At 41.4% G+C, this 14766-nt stretch overlaps 2 protein-coding genes across 3 annotated transcripts in view; one reads left to right on the plus strand and one right to left on the minus strand.

Annotated features, from left to right (window-relative positions):
• Positions 1-14766, plus strand: part of MED12L (mediator complex subunit 12L) — a 276235-nt gene that overhangs the window by 67821 nt on the left and 193648 nt on the right. The gene's annotated exons all lie outside the window — the stretch shown is intronic.
• On the minus strand, positions 575-3870 carry GPR171 (G protein-coupled receptor 171). The gene is made up of 2 exons (XM_050966113.1): positions 3783-3870; positions 575-1987 (listed from the first exon to the last, which is right to left on the minus strand). The coding sequence occupies exon 2, from the start codon at positions 1929-1931 to the stop codon at positions 981-983; it is 951 nt and encodes a 316-aa protein (XP_050822070.1). The 5' UTR covers positions 1932-1987; positions 3783-3870; the 3' UTR covers positions 575-980.

Raw genomic sequence — 14766 nt, forward strand, 5'->3', positions numbered from 1 at the left:
GTATTTTTGGTTTACCATTAGAACAAATATAGACTGGCAGTAACTTGTATTTGTCTTTGACTATTGTACGTTTAAGATGTTTTATTTTCTAAATGTCTAAGATGTAAATACCATGTAGCTATTTTATTGGTGTCATTTTTTGTTAAAAAGTCTTATAAAAATCATGAACATACAGAAAGAAAAATTGAGTATTATACATTTTGTCTTGTGACTTTATGTGCTGTTCAATTTATCCTGAGAATTTTACTGTAGTAACTTATATATTTCCACAATTTTAATACTCCGTGAAGTAGCAAAATGGGGAAAAAAGATGAGTATTACAAGATGGAAAAATGTATTTGTAAGCAACTTCCGGCACGATATAAGCAGATACACAGTGCATTTTAAATCAGTGCAGCTTAAAATCACTTTCTAGAGAAAGTGCCTTTTGAAATGTGCTTGGTAAAATTATGGCTTTGTGGAAAGCCTTTGCAGCTTATCAGTTGCTGTTGAGTACATTCTTCCTTTCTTATGGTAGGTAAATTAATACAGGAAGCATTTAACATTATTGTCATGTAGTAAAGGTGAGTCCAGATAACCTTAATCCATAAATGTTTATTAAATAGGTTTGGATCTTTTTTGATAAATTGCATTACAAAACAAGTTTGGATCATGCTTCATAGGTATTTTTTGGGTAGGTCTTTAGTATGACTTCATATGCTCTTAATTAAGCAATGTGTTAAAATATTCCTGTAACTAGTACCAGGTCTTCTGATAGACAGAACTGTATAATATTCCAAATCAGTGTATGAAGCTGTAAAATAATAGTGATCCAGATCCATCATTAAGCTTTCCTTCTGTGAAGGGTTAGGGTTTGACAGTAATTTTATTGACACTGTTAGTCATGTTCAGCAAACGCACAGCAGTTGTATATACATAAGCACACACAGCGTTGGTAGTCTAGGCTGAAATACTACAGTACTTTTGTAATGTGCCTCTTCTCAGTGTACTACTTCTCCCGTGAGAGTCTTTGTTTCTTTATGTGCTGTAAAAGTCTCAGTAATTTTCAGTCTAAATGTCTTGGAAAGATAAAAATACAAAACAGGATCAAAACAGAGATTTAACACTGCCAACAGCAGAGTGGATTCCTTTGCTTTAAAGAGGGATTGTTTCAGAAGGCAATCGGTTATAGCATCGCTCTGGCTCAAAGTATAGGGGATCCGAACAATGTGGTAAGGAACGAAACACATGATGTAGCCTGCCGTTACTAACAGTATATTTACCTGAGCTTTCTTTACATTTGCATAACTCTCACTGTATTTGTGTCGGTAAAGTTGTCTAACAACAAGAAAATTGGAAATAAGTATCATGGCTGAAAAATTCAGGAATATTGCTGTACATATGAAATTAGTAAACACATGCCAATCTTTTCCAAATGTTGTTTTGAAATCAATACACCCCACAGTAGGCTTTTGTTCTATTTCTTTGATTGGAATCACCATGTTAGGTACCATTATAAGGAGAACCATTATCCATACCACTGCAGATAACATCTTGGCAAATCCAGGTTCTTGGATTCGATAGATCTTAGTACTGTGCATTAACTGAAGGCAGCGGTCCATGCTTACCAGTCCCAAAAATATGATTGATAAATACATGTTAATATAGATGAGGCAAGCTGTGACTTGACAGTGGAATATCTTCAGTTTCCAGGGGGCAATACCTAAGTCAACAATTATTTTTACTGGCAATGCCATAGTCAACAGGAAGTCAGCTGTTAGGAGGTTAATTAGGTAGATGCTCATACATTTTTGTTTCTGATCCTTTTGAGTGAACGCCCATAGGGCAAAACAACTCCCAATAAATCCAATGAGGAAAATTAAATAGTAAAAATAGGTAAATGGTTCCATTTGTCTGTAGACACTGCAATTTGAGATATTGCTTAAGGACATTTTTAATTATCCTGTGGAAAAGGAAGGTGTGTTGTCTACTTATAGATATCCAGAACCTAAAAAGAGAGAAAAGTAAGACATTAGAGATAATTAGTGTGAGAATTTTGTTCTAGTATAATTTCACAAAAATGTGTGACTAGACTTGGTAATGATTTTTGTGAAACTGAAGTATTTGTATTTCTCAGTGTCTGCAATAGTTTACATTATGTTGCATGGGTTTCATTCATGTTTAAGCAATTTATTGAAATATCTTGGGTCCCTTTCCTGCAAACACTTCTGCTTGAGTACATTCACTCATGCGAGCAGTCCCTTTAAGTGAATGGGACTATTTGTGTCTGTGTGTAAAGTTACTTGTGTGTCTGCAGCAGGGCTGCCCCTCGGGGTTTTTCTCCTCAGGGTGGAAAACATTTTCAGTGTCACCCAGCAATTGACCCAAAAGGAATAAACCCCAAAACAAAACCACACAACAACAGATGAGTGGAGCAGCAGAGTAAAATAAATAACTAAATAGACTGAAGGATGTGCCCTCCACAATGGTGATTGGGCACCATTAAAAGTTGGAACTCAAGGTGATCATCTTACGCCTAAGACTGGCCCTGGTTTTGCTAGTTAGTTCATTGGAGTCACATTAAAATGTAACTTTTTTAAAAAAAATGACACTTCTACTCAAAAAACCAAGAACAAACAAAAAAATAAACCAACTCCCCGAAATCCTCCCAGTTAAGTTAGTTTATAAAAATACTTGGTGTATATAAAAATATTATAGCATTAGTAAACATTAATAATACTCTGTCAAAAGCAATATAGGGTCTATCCAATACAGAGAGACAGCAGAGTAGCTGTGCTCGGTACTAAATATTTCTAAACCTGTTGATTCCTCTAGTTGAACAAAAGAAAAATATATTTGAATAATATTTTATGTAGCTCAGAAAATATTTAAAGAATCTGTCAGTCGTCTGCTTCATATTTTCAGGCTTCATTGGACATTTAGGGAAAGGAAAGTGTATTTGCTTAGATGGGAACCTAAGTATTATTATTTTAACTATCTGAAACTACCGTTGTATATCAGGTTGTTGTTTTTCTTAGTAGCTACACTGGCATTGACTTTAGTTGGAACATGTTGACTGAAGAGGAAATGAGTGTGTTAAAGTTTTTCTGAGAAATAAGACAAGGAAGCAAGTCTTTGTTGAAATAGCATTGAACCATACCAGCTTTCTATTTATATATTACAGTCTTTTTCATTTGCTAAAAATTCTGTTTGTTTTAGTGATCAAACATAATTCTAGGTTAAATGTTGCCTGAGTAGTAACAGTTGACAATGAATCAATATAACTTAATTACTTGGTCTCTGTGTATTGTGTATATAAAAATGCAAATATTTGAAATTACTCATGGCTAGAAATAGAAGATCTATGACATTATTATAATCACCCTTTTGCAAATGAGGATATTACTTTCCCCAAAAAAGAGATTATTAACCTGAGGTTAAATGAAATTGAGTGCCCACAAGGTACAGAGGAAATAGTTGGTTTTATTCCTGAGCCAACAGAAGGTGGGAGCCAAACTCCCAATATGAGAGAGAATTCATTGTGTCATTCCACAATTACTATTCTGCTTGATTTCAGATGAGCTCGGGAATGAGCTGTATCTAGTGCTTTTTGGCTCAGGGACCTCTTTACTGGAGGGCAAGATATTCAAAATGGTTATAATGAAGTAATACTTCATAAGTGCAGTGAAAAACATTAGTGCTTTTAATATTTAACCTATTCGTTTTTCAGTGCATTTGGCAATATATTTACCTTGATGTATATGGACATATTAAAATGTACAAAAAGCATTTAAAATACATACCTTCTTTTTTAGATTCTGGAGTCTCAGAGGCATTAGAAGAAAGTTTGTAAAATGCTTGATTAGTCTCAGTAGCTAGTCACATCTTTGTCTGATAATATGTTAATCCTTTCCCCTTTTGCGTTGGTTGGTTTTTAAAAGAAATGTCTCTGTGGTTTTTAAATGTGTAGATTGACGTATTTAAAACCAGCACTCAAATTACTAACCACCTGGAAGTTACCTAAAAGGGTCATGATAGAAAAATGTTAGTGTTCACGGAACAATCCAAAGTTGCCTTTTTCCTCTTTGGGAGAAGATGTTATGGAACAATGTTTTCTTGAGCTGAAGGCAAACTGACTACTGCTGTCATGGGGCCATACCTTGCACAGCCCTCTAAACCTATTAATTTCCATTGACTTCATTGAGATATTGAGGGCACATTGAATCTTGCAGGACAAAACCAGGGTGAGCTGTGTGGGTAGAAAACAGACAGTTAAAGAAAGGAGTTATAAACTCTGATGTGCTAATACAAATATAATGGATTATTGTGCTTTAACATTTTGGTGACATTTGGGTAATTTCTATCACTTTAGATCAGGGGAAGGCAAACTATGGCCTTTGGGCCGTATCCGGCCCATCAGGGCTTTCAGTCTGGCCTGCTGGATTGGCAGTCCCGTGGTGCAGTGCGGCTAAGGCAGGCTCCCTGCCTGCCATGGCCCTGTGCTGCTCCTGGAAGCAGCTGGCACCGCATCCCTGTGGCCCCAGTGTGCTGCCCTTGCCTGCAGACCCACCCACTGTAGCTCCCATTGGCCAGGAATGGGGAAGTGTGGCCAATGGGCGCTTCAGGGGTGGTACCCACAGGGAAGGGCAGCCTGACCCACCCCATGCCCAGGAGCCACTGCCAGAAATGCTAGGGCTGCACACTCTGGTGGATCAAAGCAAGTTCGATACAACGCGGTTTCACCTATAACGTGGTAAGATTTTTTGGCTCTTGAGGACAGCGTTATATCGAGGTAGAGGTGCATGTTGTAATAAAAATTAAGGTTAACAAACATTTATTTAATTGAGAATGAGGGATTGGTGACTCTCCGCTCAAACCTTTAGTTTATTTTAAGACTGAAACTTTGGGCTTGTCTGGATGGTGGTGGCAACGCTAACTAGAGGTATGTGATTTGTGCTAACATGCTGGGATCTACTGCCTGGTGTTGATGGTGCTCTCTGAAAGGTACCTAATTCACGTTAATGTCGTCCAAACAGGACTATGTTAATGTGAAGCAGGTACCTTTTAGAGACTGCCAGCAAGGTCTGTATGGGGCAATTAGAGCCCAGCACGTTAGGGAACTTTATAATCCCTGGCATGCTTTGCTGTTCTGTGTGGGGAAGCTTTGTCACACTGTGATACAGTATGGCCAGAGGGCAGCAGGAGAGGGTTAGAAGGGAGCCTTATTCCCTGTAGAGAGAAGAAAGTTGGCTATAGATTAATTAGAGCACCTGAAGCCAATTAGAGCACCTGCAGTCAGTCACCTGATTAAAAATCCCTGCTTCAATCAGACAGGGGAGGAGTTTGAGCAGAAAGGATTGGTATTGGAGCTGAGAACAGTTTGGTGGAGTTGGAGCAGAAATAATTGGTGTTGGAGCAGAGAACAGTTTGAAGGGAAGCAGAGGACAGTTTGGAGAAGTGCTGCGGTGGACTAAGAAGTCCTAGACCCTAGGTAAAGGGGCACCTGGCTTGTGCAGAGGGAGGGCAGGAAGCCCCCCCCCACAAGCTGAAGGGCAGGTGAGGGAAACAGCCCAGGGGAAGGAACCGTCAGTTCAAGTGGTTCACCACTATCCTCAGGGCCCCTGGGCTGGGACTTGGAGTAGAGGGCGGGCCCAGGTCCCTCTCTCTCCCCTCCCCTCCTCTAGGACACTAGTGGGGCAGTTAATAATCCAATTCAGGGGCAAGAAATGGCACCTTGACCCTTCCTCCAAAGAAGAGAAAGCGCGAGACCCATGATAATAGTGCCGGCAATTTGTCACACACACATTCACTTAGGTTCCCCTTTCCTACCCACCTTGCACTTTCAAGTTATGGCTGGAATTATAGTCAGAAGCGCCAGGATGCTGTAACTAAGGGCTGGGCTTGTGGCATGTGGTTTGGAACCAGAAGCAGAGGTGTCAGAAATGAGTAAGTCTTTTCTTGCAAGAGTTACAGCCCAGTTTGCAGACTTAAAAGTTTTAAGTGCTTTTATTAAGTATCTGAGCATATGGACGTCTTTCTGAACCAAAGTCAAGTTTCAAATCTTCTGAGGTTTGTCCAGTCACTACTAAAAATAGATGGGTTGAACGAGCAGCAAAAATATTCATATTTGCTTTTTAGAGCTAGAGAAAAAACTCAGACACTAGAACAAGCTCTTGAATTTAGCCTAGGGGCCTGTGGTACTGACAATAGTACAGAGAAACTTAAATGTATAGCAAACTCACTGCATACAATTGTTAAGATCTCAGAAAGCTGAATGACATGCCAAATGGAAGTAGCAATCACCACCAAACAAAATACCCTTATTGCCTACAGGGTTGGGAAAATCCTTTGCAAAGAAACCACTCTGTGTCTGGTTTCAAGCTTAGTCACAAACTCAAAACTCAGACCATGTTTGTCAAATGTTTGCAAAGGTTCATAAAGTTTTTGAGCAAGCCTGAATTCAGTTTTGAGCAAATGTGGGCTGAGTTATGGCTTCCCACCTAAATCATGCAGAACTGGTGTTTCTATATGTTTTTAACATGAAACCCAAGGTGCTGAAATTAAATTGATTTAAGGATTTTGGAGTTCAAGTTGAACCCAGATCTCAGAGAACTTCTTCAGGTATCTAAAAGAAGCAAAAAAAAAACAAAACCTGGATCCACCAGGAGTGAAATGTCTCTATTTTTCTGAAATCTTTCTAGTTATTCAGAAGGGGGGGAGGCAAGAAATTATCTCCAAATTAATAAAAATGCAATTTTTCATTTTAAGATATTGTCTTTATTTCTGGATCAGCACCCTCTCACTATGCTCCCTGGTTTGTGTCAGTTATTGAAGAAGTCAGTGGAGTTCATATATATTTGTACTTTTTATCATGATCGCTGACTGATCTAGCCAAAGGTATCAAGACACTTTTATTTTAAGCTCCCTTCTTGCAGGAGGCAATACATCATAGACCTCCTACACGTCAGTGTAGGAGAAAAGGATAGGACTTCTGTCATAGTCAGAAGTTAAGAAGCAGTGATATGACTCTAAAAAGTACAAGGCTGTATGTAGCCCTTTCTCTCAGGAGGAAGAATGTTATAAACATAATATTCCCCATCTGATTAATTTGGAGTGTTAGTACTTGAATCCAGAAAGTTTACATCCACCCATCATTTAGGCCTTGATTCAAGAAAGCATCTCTATTTGGGAAAGCACTGAAGCACATGGTTAAATACTTTCCTGAATCAGGGTTTGGCAATCATTTGTTAGGCCAATTACTAATGTACATACTTTGTGACCACACAGGGTATATCTGCTCTGCAATTAAAACCTGTGGCTGGCCCATGCCAGCTGATTTGGGCTCGGCCTAACGGGCTTCTTAACTGCCGTGTAGACATTTGGATTCAGGCTGGAGCCCAGGCTCTCGAGGACCTTGTGAGATGGTAAGGCCCCAGAGCAGCCTGAGCATGAACAGTACGCCACAATTAAACAGCCCATTAGCCCAAGTCCATTAACCTGAGTCAGCTGGCACAAGCCAGCTGCGGGTTTTTAATTGCAGCATAGACCAGGGATGAGCAAACTTTTTAGGCCAAGGGCCACATCTGGGTGGGGAAATTATATGCAGGTACATAAATGTAGGGCCGGGGCAGGGGGTTGGGGTGCGGGAGGGGGTATGGTGTGCAGGAAGGGGCTCAGGGCAAGGGGTTGGGGTGCAGGGTACAGGAGGGGGCTCAGGGCAGAGGGTTGGGGTTGCAGCAGGGGGCTCAGGGCAAGAGGTTTGGGGTGCAGGAGAGTGCAGAGGGGTCTCAGAGCATGGGGTTGGGGTGCAGGAGGGGTGTGGCAGGGGGCTCGGCAAAGAGTTGGAGGTTCAGGGAAAGGGTTGGGGTGAAGGAGAGGTGCGGAGTGTGGGAGGAGGCTCAGGGTGGGGATTGGGGTGCAGGATGGGCAGGGGGCTCAAGATGGGGTTGGTGGCTTCAGGAGGGGGGTAGGGTAAAGCAGGGGGCTCAGGGCAGAGGGTTGGAGTGCAGGGTGTAGGAGGGGGCTCAGGGCAGGGGATTGTGGTGCTGGAGAGGTTCAGGTACATCGGGGGCTCAGGGCAGGAGGTTGGGGTGTATGAGGGGGTGTGGAGTGTGGAAGAGGGCTCAAGGCATGTGGTTGGGGTGCAGGAAAGGGGCAGCAGAGGGCTCAGGGCACAGAGTTGGGGACTCAGCAGGGGTTGGGGTGACGGAGGGGTAAAGAGTGCAGGAGGGAGCTGGGGTGCGGGACGGGGTATGGAGTGCAGGAATAGGCTCAGGGCAGGGGGATTGGGATGCAGGAGGGTGCTCAGGGCAGGGAGTTGGGGTGCAGGAAGGGATACTGAGTGCAGGAGTTGGGATGCAGGAGGGATGTGGGGTGCAGGAAAGCTCAGGACAAGGGGTTGGAATGCGGGATGGAGGAGGGGGTGTGGGGTGCAGTAAGAGGCTCAGGGCAAGGGGTTAGGGTGCAGGAGGGGGCTCAGGGCAGGTGTGGCAGGGGTGTGCAGGAGAGGTACAGGTGTGGCAGGGGCTCGGTGCAACAGGGGTGCGGAGTGCAGGGGTGTCAAGGCAGGGGGTTGGGGTGCAGCCCGCCCTGGCCTGCTCGCCCTGGCCCTGCGTCGCTCTCGGAAGTGACCAGCATGTCCGGCAGTGGCTCCTAGGGGTGGGGGCGGGTTGGGGCAGGGGGCTCTGCTGTGTGCTGCTTTCACCTGTGGAGACCACTCCCAAAGCTGCCTTTAGCTGCGGTTCCTCGTTCCTCCGCCAGGGGTTGCAGGGGCGCAGAGCTGGCTGCTTCCGGGAGCAGAGCGGAGCCAAGACATGCAGGGAGTCTGCCTTAGCCCCGCAGTGCCAAGGGCCTGGCAATCCTGCGGGCCTTATTGAAAGCCCTGACAGGCTGGATCTGGTCCGTGGGCTGTAGTTTGCCCTCCCCTGGCATAGACATATCCACGGTCTCATGGACTTTGCTCCTGTGGAGTTTCTAATCCTCATCAGAGTGAAAAAGATTGAGAGCTGCTGCAATCATCCTCTGACTTGGGAAGGTCCTGGTAGGTGTGACTGCTTCGGTCACAGGGGTTCTCTTTTGCTGTGTCTGTTGCTGTCCTGAATCCTGGAAAAATCTTTCTTGCTGTCCTTTGCTGTCACTTTTAAAGAGCAGCTGTGTGAATGTGGGAGCATGAAACACACGTAGATATATAATGTGGAACAATACACACATAGGAAAGAAGCAGGCAGAATGCTGGTTAAGTAGCTGAAAACAGTGTTAGAATGGCTGTATTGGTAGACATGGCAGTGTAAATGGAGATTCATATGGCATTTTGCTAGAGAGGAGAGTTACAAGGCTATTTGCACAATCACACTACATGTGCAACCCTTCTGCTGTTGGGATGTAGGAGAGCAACATATTCAGAAGCTTGTTCAGGCCTCAGAAATACGGTAGTCCTGACATGGAGTGAGTTACTGATGAGATGAATTTGGCCCATTGTCTTTGGATCCTTTGGCTTATAGACTCATAGACTCTAGGACTGGAAGGGACCTCGAGAGGTGATCGAGTCCAGTCCCCTGCCCTCATGGCAGGACCAAATACTGTCTAGACCATCCCTGATAGATATTTTTCTAACCTACTCTTAAATATCTCCAGAGATGGAGATTCCACAACTTCCCTAGGCAATCTATTCCAGTGTTTAACTACCCTGACAGTTAGGAACTTTTTCCTAATGTCCAACCTAAATCTCCCTTGCTGCAGTTTAAGCCCATTGCTTCTTGTTCTATCATCGGAGGCTAAGGTGAACAAGTTTTCTCCCTCCTCCTAATGACACCCTTTTAGATACCTGAAAACTGCTATCATGTCCCCTCTCAGTCTTCTCTTTTCCAGACTAAACAAACCCAATTCTTTCAGCCTTCCTTCATAGGTCATATTCTCAAGACCTTTAATCATTCTTGTTGCTCTTCTCTGGACCCTCTCCAATTTCTCCACATCTTTCTTGAAATGCGGTGCCCGGAACTGGACACAATACTCCAGTTGAGGCCTAACCAGCGTAGAGTAAAGCGGAAGAATGATGCACATTATGTACAATGTGACGTTATATGTTGTTATGTTACAAATAAAGATGTCAATTTTAGATTTCTCTCAACTTTGAATTCTTTTGTGTGTATGTGTGGGTTGACTTGCCGAACTCCAGTGTGTCTGTATAAAGTTGCAAAACACACACAGCAGTTGGCATCTCACACACTAACACAGTCTAAACTGAGAGAAATATGAAATTGACATTTGTGTTATAACATTGTATTTGTAACAACCTAACCATAGTGGGGGAAAAAAAATTCTATATTTTAGAGAGAGTGTGAGTTGAGTGAGTTTGAAAATATAATTTAATGAGCAGCTGGGGAAAATCTTTATTTTTAATCTGGGATTTATGTTGATATTTAAATATTTACATGGTATTAGGAGGTGATCATTCTTGAAGATGTACTAAATGGCTTTTTTTCTTTTAGCCAGTTATTGTGAAAGCTGAGTTTAATATAAACTTCAGAAACCCAGTAATCAGGACACAAATAAAAATGAGTCCTGGAATTTTCCTTTATCCCTTTCTAAACATCCATTTTGTGATTATAAACTTTGTGATTAAAAACTGTCCTTAAGGAGTAATTGTTGAGAAGTTTCATTACCAGTATTCAGCCATGGAGTTCTTATGGAGGTTCTTTCATTCATGATTTTCTTCCTGTTTGTTTGTTATGAGGAATCCAACTCAACTCTGGGTCTGTTTGTACTGTCCCTAAGTCTCTTCAGGGAGGCTCCTGCGCATCTTTTTGGAAAGTGAGCAAAAAGAGGTTTTTCTTCATATTTTTAACTCTACATATACCAGCTAGCAAGTTCAGCAAACTGTGTCTTTTGACTTTCGTTTGACAGATTCATTTTTTACTCCATAATACATTTACAAAAGATCAAAGATTTGGATCCTGCCACAAGGGAGTTATAGGTATTGTGAGCAGAAATATTTATTTTCGGGTTGAGGGGAAGGGATGGAGTTTAATTTTTTGAGTTAAACACACAGAATGATAAATTATTGTTTTGTAGTTCAGTGTAACTCCTGTGTATTTAAGGCTGTAATCCCCTTAGGGAGGGGCATAGTTCTTGTTTGGCACACTGCACTGTGTGCAACTAAGCTGCTGTATAAAAATGGTAATAAGCAGGACTTGTAAATGACCTAGTGCTGTACTTCATGGCAGCTAATGTCAGCTGTGTAACATGTGATAGCAAGTATGTTCCGTGACAGGCTATGGTGTAGTGCTTTTATAACATGTAATTAATTACTTTTAATTAATTCATGTTTACACAGTGCTTTAAAGATGTGCAGTGCTGTGTAAGTAATCCTTATTAGTTGATGTATTATGAGATGTTCCTGTTAAATATACTTCCATAAAAAGGATGCATGATTAAAATCTTAAGAAGAAAATCAGTCATTTTATGGGTGAAATCCTGACCATGCTGAAGTCAATGGAAGTTCCCCCACCTGACTTCAGTAGGGCCAGGATTTCGTCCTCTATGTTGGCGGAGTTTGGGATGAGCTTTCCTCCATTACATTAATTCCCATTTTCTGAGTTTAGCCTTTGCTTCTGAAAAATGTGGTGGTCTGTTGGTGGAGAAGGAATTTGAAGTCTAATTTGAAGCTCCAGTCCAAAGTATTAACCTAAATAACGCATAGCATGTTAATGAGAACATTGACATTTGTCCGGTGTAGCTCGTGCATTATCACTACAGGCTGGAGCAGGTGTATGAGCTGGTGCATAAGTTAAATTGTGAGATTTACGTACTCTACATTTGAGTTTTATGTGCCAGATCACCTCAAGAGTTTGAGTGGCTGAACAAGTGAATCTTAAGAAAAAGATGGTTTTGAATTCCATTTAGAAATTATGTTTAAAACCTTATGAGGAACTTCATTTTCACAGTGCAAAGGTATGCTTTAAATTGCCCTTGGCTTCTCATGCTGCATGTTACCTCTACCCAGGAGGAGAACAGAGATGGTTACCTCTGCAGTAGACACAAAGTACATTTCAGTCTCTTCCTTCTCAAAAGGAACACAACCATGTTATTACAGTGGAGCCCAGGGTGTCATGAGGAAGACAGTTCTTCTATAGGGTACACTTCACATGCTTACGTAGCTGCCTAAAGTGAAACGGCACATTTCTGTTTGGTTCTGAACCAGTGGAAGGAATTATAGAAAGTAAGTCCCTTTTTGGATGGTTGGTGACAATGGCATGACTGCAAGACTTCTGGCCATCTGGGGAGGCAGTTGGGGTAGATAGTCTGCTGAAGGTATGCATCTCACTTTCTTTCAGAGGTAAAGTTAGCCTTCTTAGTGTAGAATACGTTTCTGACCTCACATGCAAGCCTTGTCCTTTCCAGTTTATTTAGCTTATTTTCAGTCCAAGTAAAAGTGAAAAGCACTGTGAGGGGAAGGGAGCAAAACTTGGTTTAATAGGTAGGCTGGTTGAGACTTGTGCCTGGTACAGACACCAAAATATAGTTGGATCAGTGGCTATGAATGCACTGTTCTGCATCAGTTACCCAGTGATGGATTGTTTTTTAATAAGGCAATATAAAGAAAACAAGCCCAGAATGCAGTATTTCTTTGAAAAAAAGCATAGCGAGCAGCATGTTTTCCAGTGTAACTCCCTAATATGTATCTAGTCATTCAAAGGCATAACATGCTAACCTGTTGGGGTGAGGAGGAAAGATTTTTCCAGAATATAGATATGTTTGCATAATTACTTTTTAGTAGTGAAGATGAGGTTTCATAAAGGCATGTGACAGAAGCAGTCTTCATGTCACTCTACTAGTACTCTTTCACTAACCCTCCTGTTTAGATAATGTAGAATATATAAAGGGGCAACTATGCAAGGCACTAGGTGCTCTTGCCATAAATTACAATAAAAAAATGAAAATCGCTCACAAACCAGTAGATTCTCCTCCTTGACAAATCAGGAATTCTCTTGCTAGGTGGAGCTAGTCTACCAATGCAACCAGTGCAGTTTCTCTGCATACTGTTTTGTAACCAGACTGATGTGTCAAGGAGACCTGAGGCAACATGGCAAATATTGTTTCTGATCTTAAAAGAAAGTTCACACTAGATATGAACCCAAGCTGTGACATTCAGATGAAAATCTAAACCTCTGCAAAATGTGGGGATGTGAAGGTCTGGGATTATGGTGTGGGATCACTTCCAATTCAAACAGTAATATCAAGGAGACTCTAGATGGTTTTCCAGAAACATGGTGTTTACTTTCTAGTCCCCTAGGGCAAATCTGGCATAGGTCAAGAGTGACAAAAAGCCATTACTGTGGGTTGGTACTCTCAAATAAGTTCATGCTAGACATGGCCTCAAACGGATTAGGGATTCAGTGAACGCATTTATTTACTGATTATCAATACAGCCATAGCCTTGTCACCAGGATGCCTTATTTTTAGTTAAAAATGCATATTGGTTACGAACTACCCTTTCATCCTGAGAGATTGTCCTTCCAGAACAGTGGTAAGGCAAATTGGCAGGATCCCTGTTGGAAAAACTTGTTTTGTTTCCAGTGATAGAGAGTAAAACGGAGTGCTGCCATTTCCAGAGGCGTTATCTGGAATCTTTTGTAAACATTGCATTCACTGGCCCACTCCCCATGTAAAATTATAAAATTCAAACAAACAAATCTAGCTGCATTGAAAAAGAGAGGCTTTATTTTTTTAGTACAAACACAATAAAAAGTGTGAGATGCACAATAAAACATATATACACACAAAAATAAATGAAATATAGGTAGTTTTCAGTCCTTTGTGCAAAGAAAAACAATATAACACAGTGCCCAAAACAAAGCAAAAATACAAAATCATTCTTTCCAGGTACACACACGTCCTGATTAAAGAGAAACTAATAGCTCTGAGTTTTAGGTACAAACAGCTAGTTTCAGTAGACTTTCCTCACCTCCTAAAAAATCACTGTTAGTGAAGTCACAGCCACTTTGCCTTGCAGGATCTCTGGTGAAGACTAAACTTCATGCTAGATGGGGATTGTTCATCCCATAGATATAGTAATAACTCAGTCTCTGCTGATCTGAATGGGTATTTAGTTTTTCACTTACTAAATCATCTGGGTGGGTCACCATTTTCCCTTAAATTTCTTTTCTGCCTTTTTATACATAAGCAGCAGTTGCTGTGTACACATTACCTGGTATTAGACCAAATTTACAGTCTCTTCGAAGGACTTAATCCACTCTCTGATATGCTGGCATGCATTTCCATTTATCCTGTAAAATTTACAGCTATGCATAGTATGAGGAAGCCAATGATTTGACAAGCTGCTGTATATAATAATGTGCATGGACATGTTACCAGAAAGGATTGTGTTTTGAGGGCATAGAGCTGTTTGAAACTAGTCATTGGAGAATATGCAAATGATACACTAGGCGTTATCTCAGCCTGTAGAAACAGCGATAAGATTGGTACATCTCAAATTTTCCCAGTACTTAATGGTTCAAAATACAAGAATATTGGCCTCACGTCTAACTCCAAAGCAGAACAGCATATTAAACATGGGGCTAAACTAATTAAGCAGAATTTCAGTAATGATTTGTGTGTTTAATCAGTAGACTGGAAGACTTTTATAAAAAGACCCATTAAAATATCCTTTCTTCATCATGAAGTCCTGTAGAATTTAGGAGAAAATACTTTTTTACAGGTTTGTAGAACCATCTTCTCTTGCTTAAAATAATGTATCTGTGCTACAGAATTCAGTAGGGTGATTTCCAT

The sequence above is a fragment of the Gopherus flavomarginatus genome, chromosome 8 (genome assembly GCF_025201925.1).
Source record: "Gopherus flavomarginatus isolate rGopFla2 chromosome 8, rGopFla2.mat.asm, whole genome shotgun sequence".
NCBI classification, from domain to species: domain Eukaryota; kingdom Metazoa; phylum Chordata; order Testudines; family Testudinidae; genus Gopherus; species Gopherus flavomarginatus.

What these genes read in the sequence shown, in the direction of transcription:
- GPR171 (XM_050966113.1), bottom strand. Translation starts at nt 1,931, where the DNA reads ATGTCCTTAAGCAATATCTCAAATTGCAGTGTCTACAGACAAATGGAA.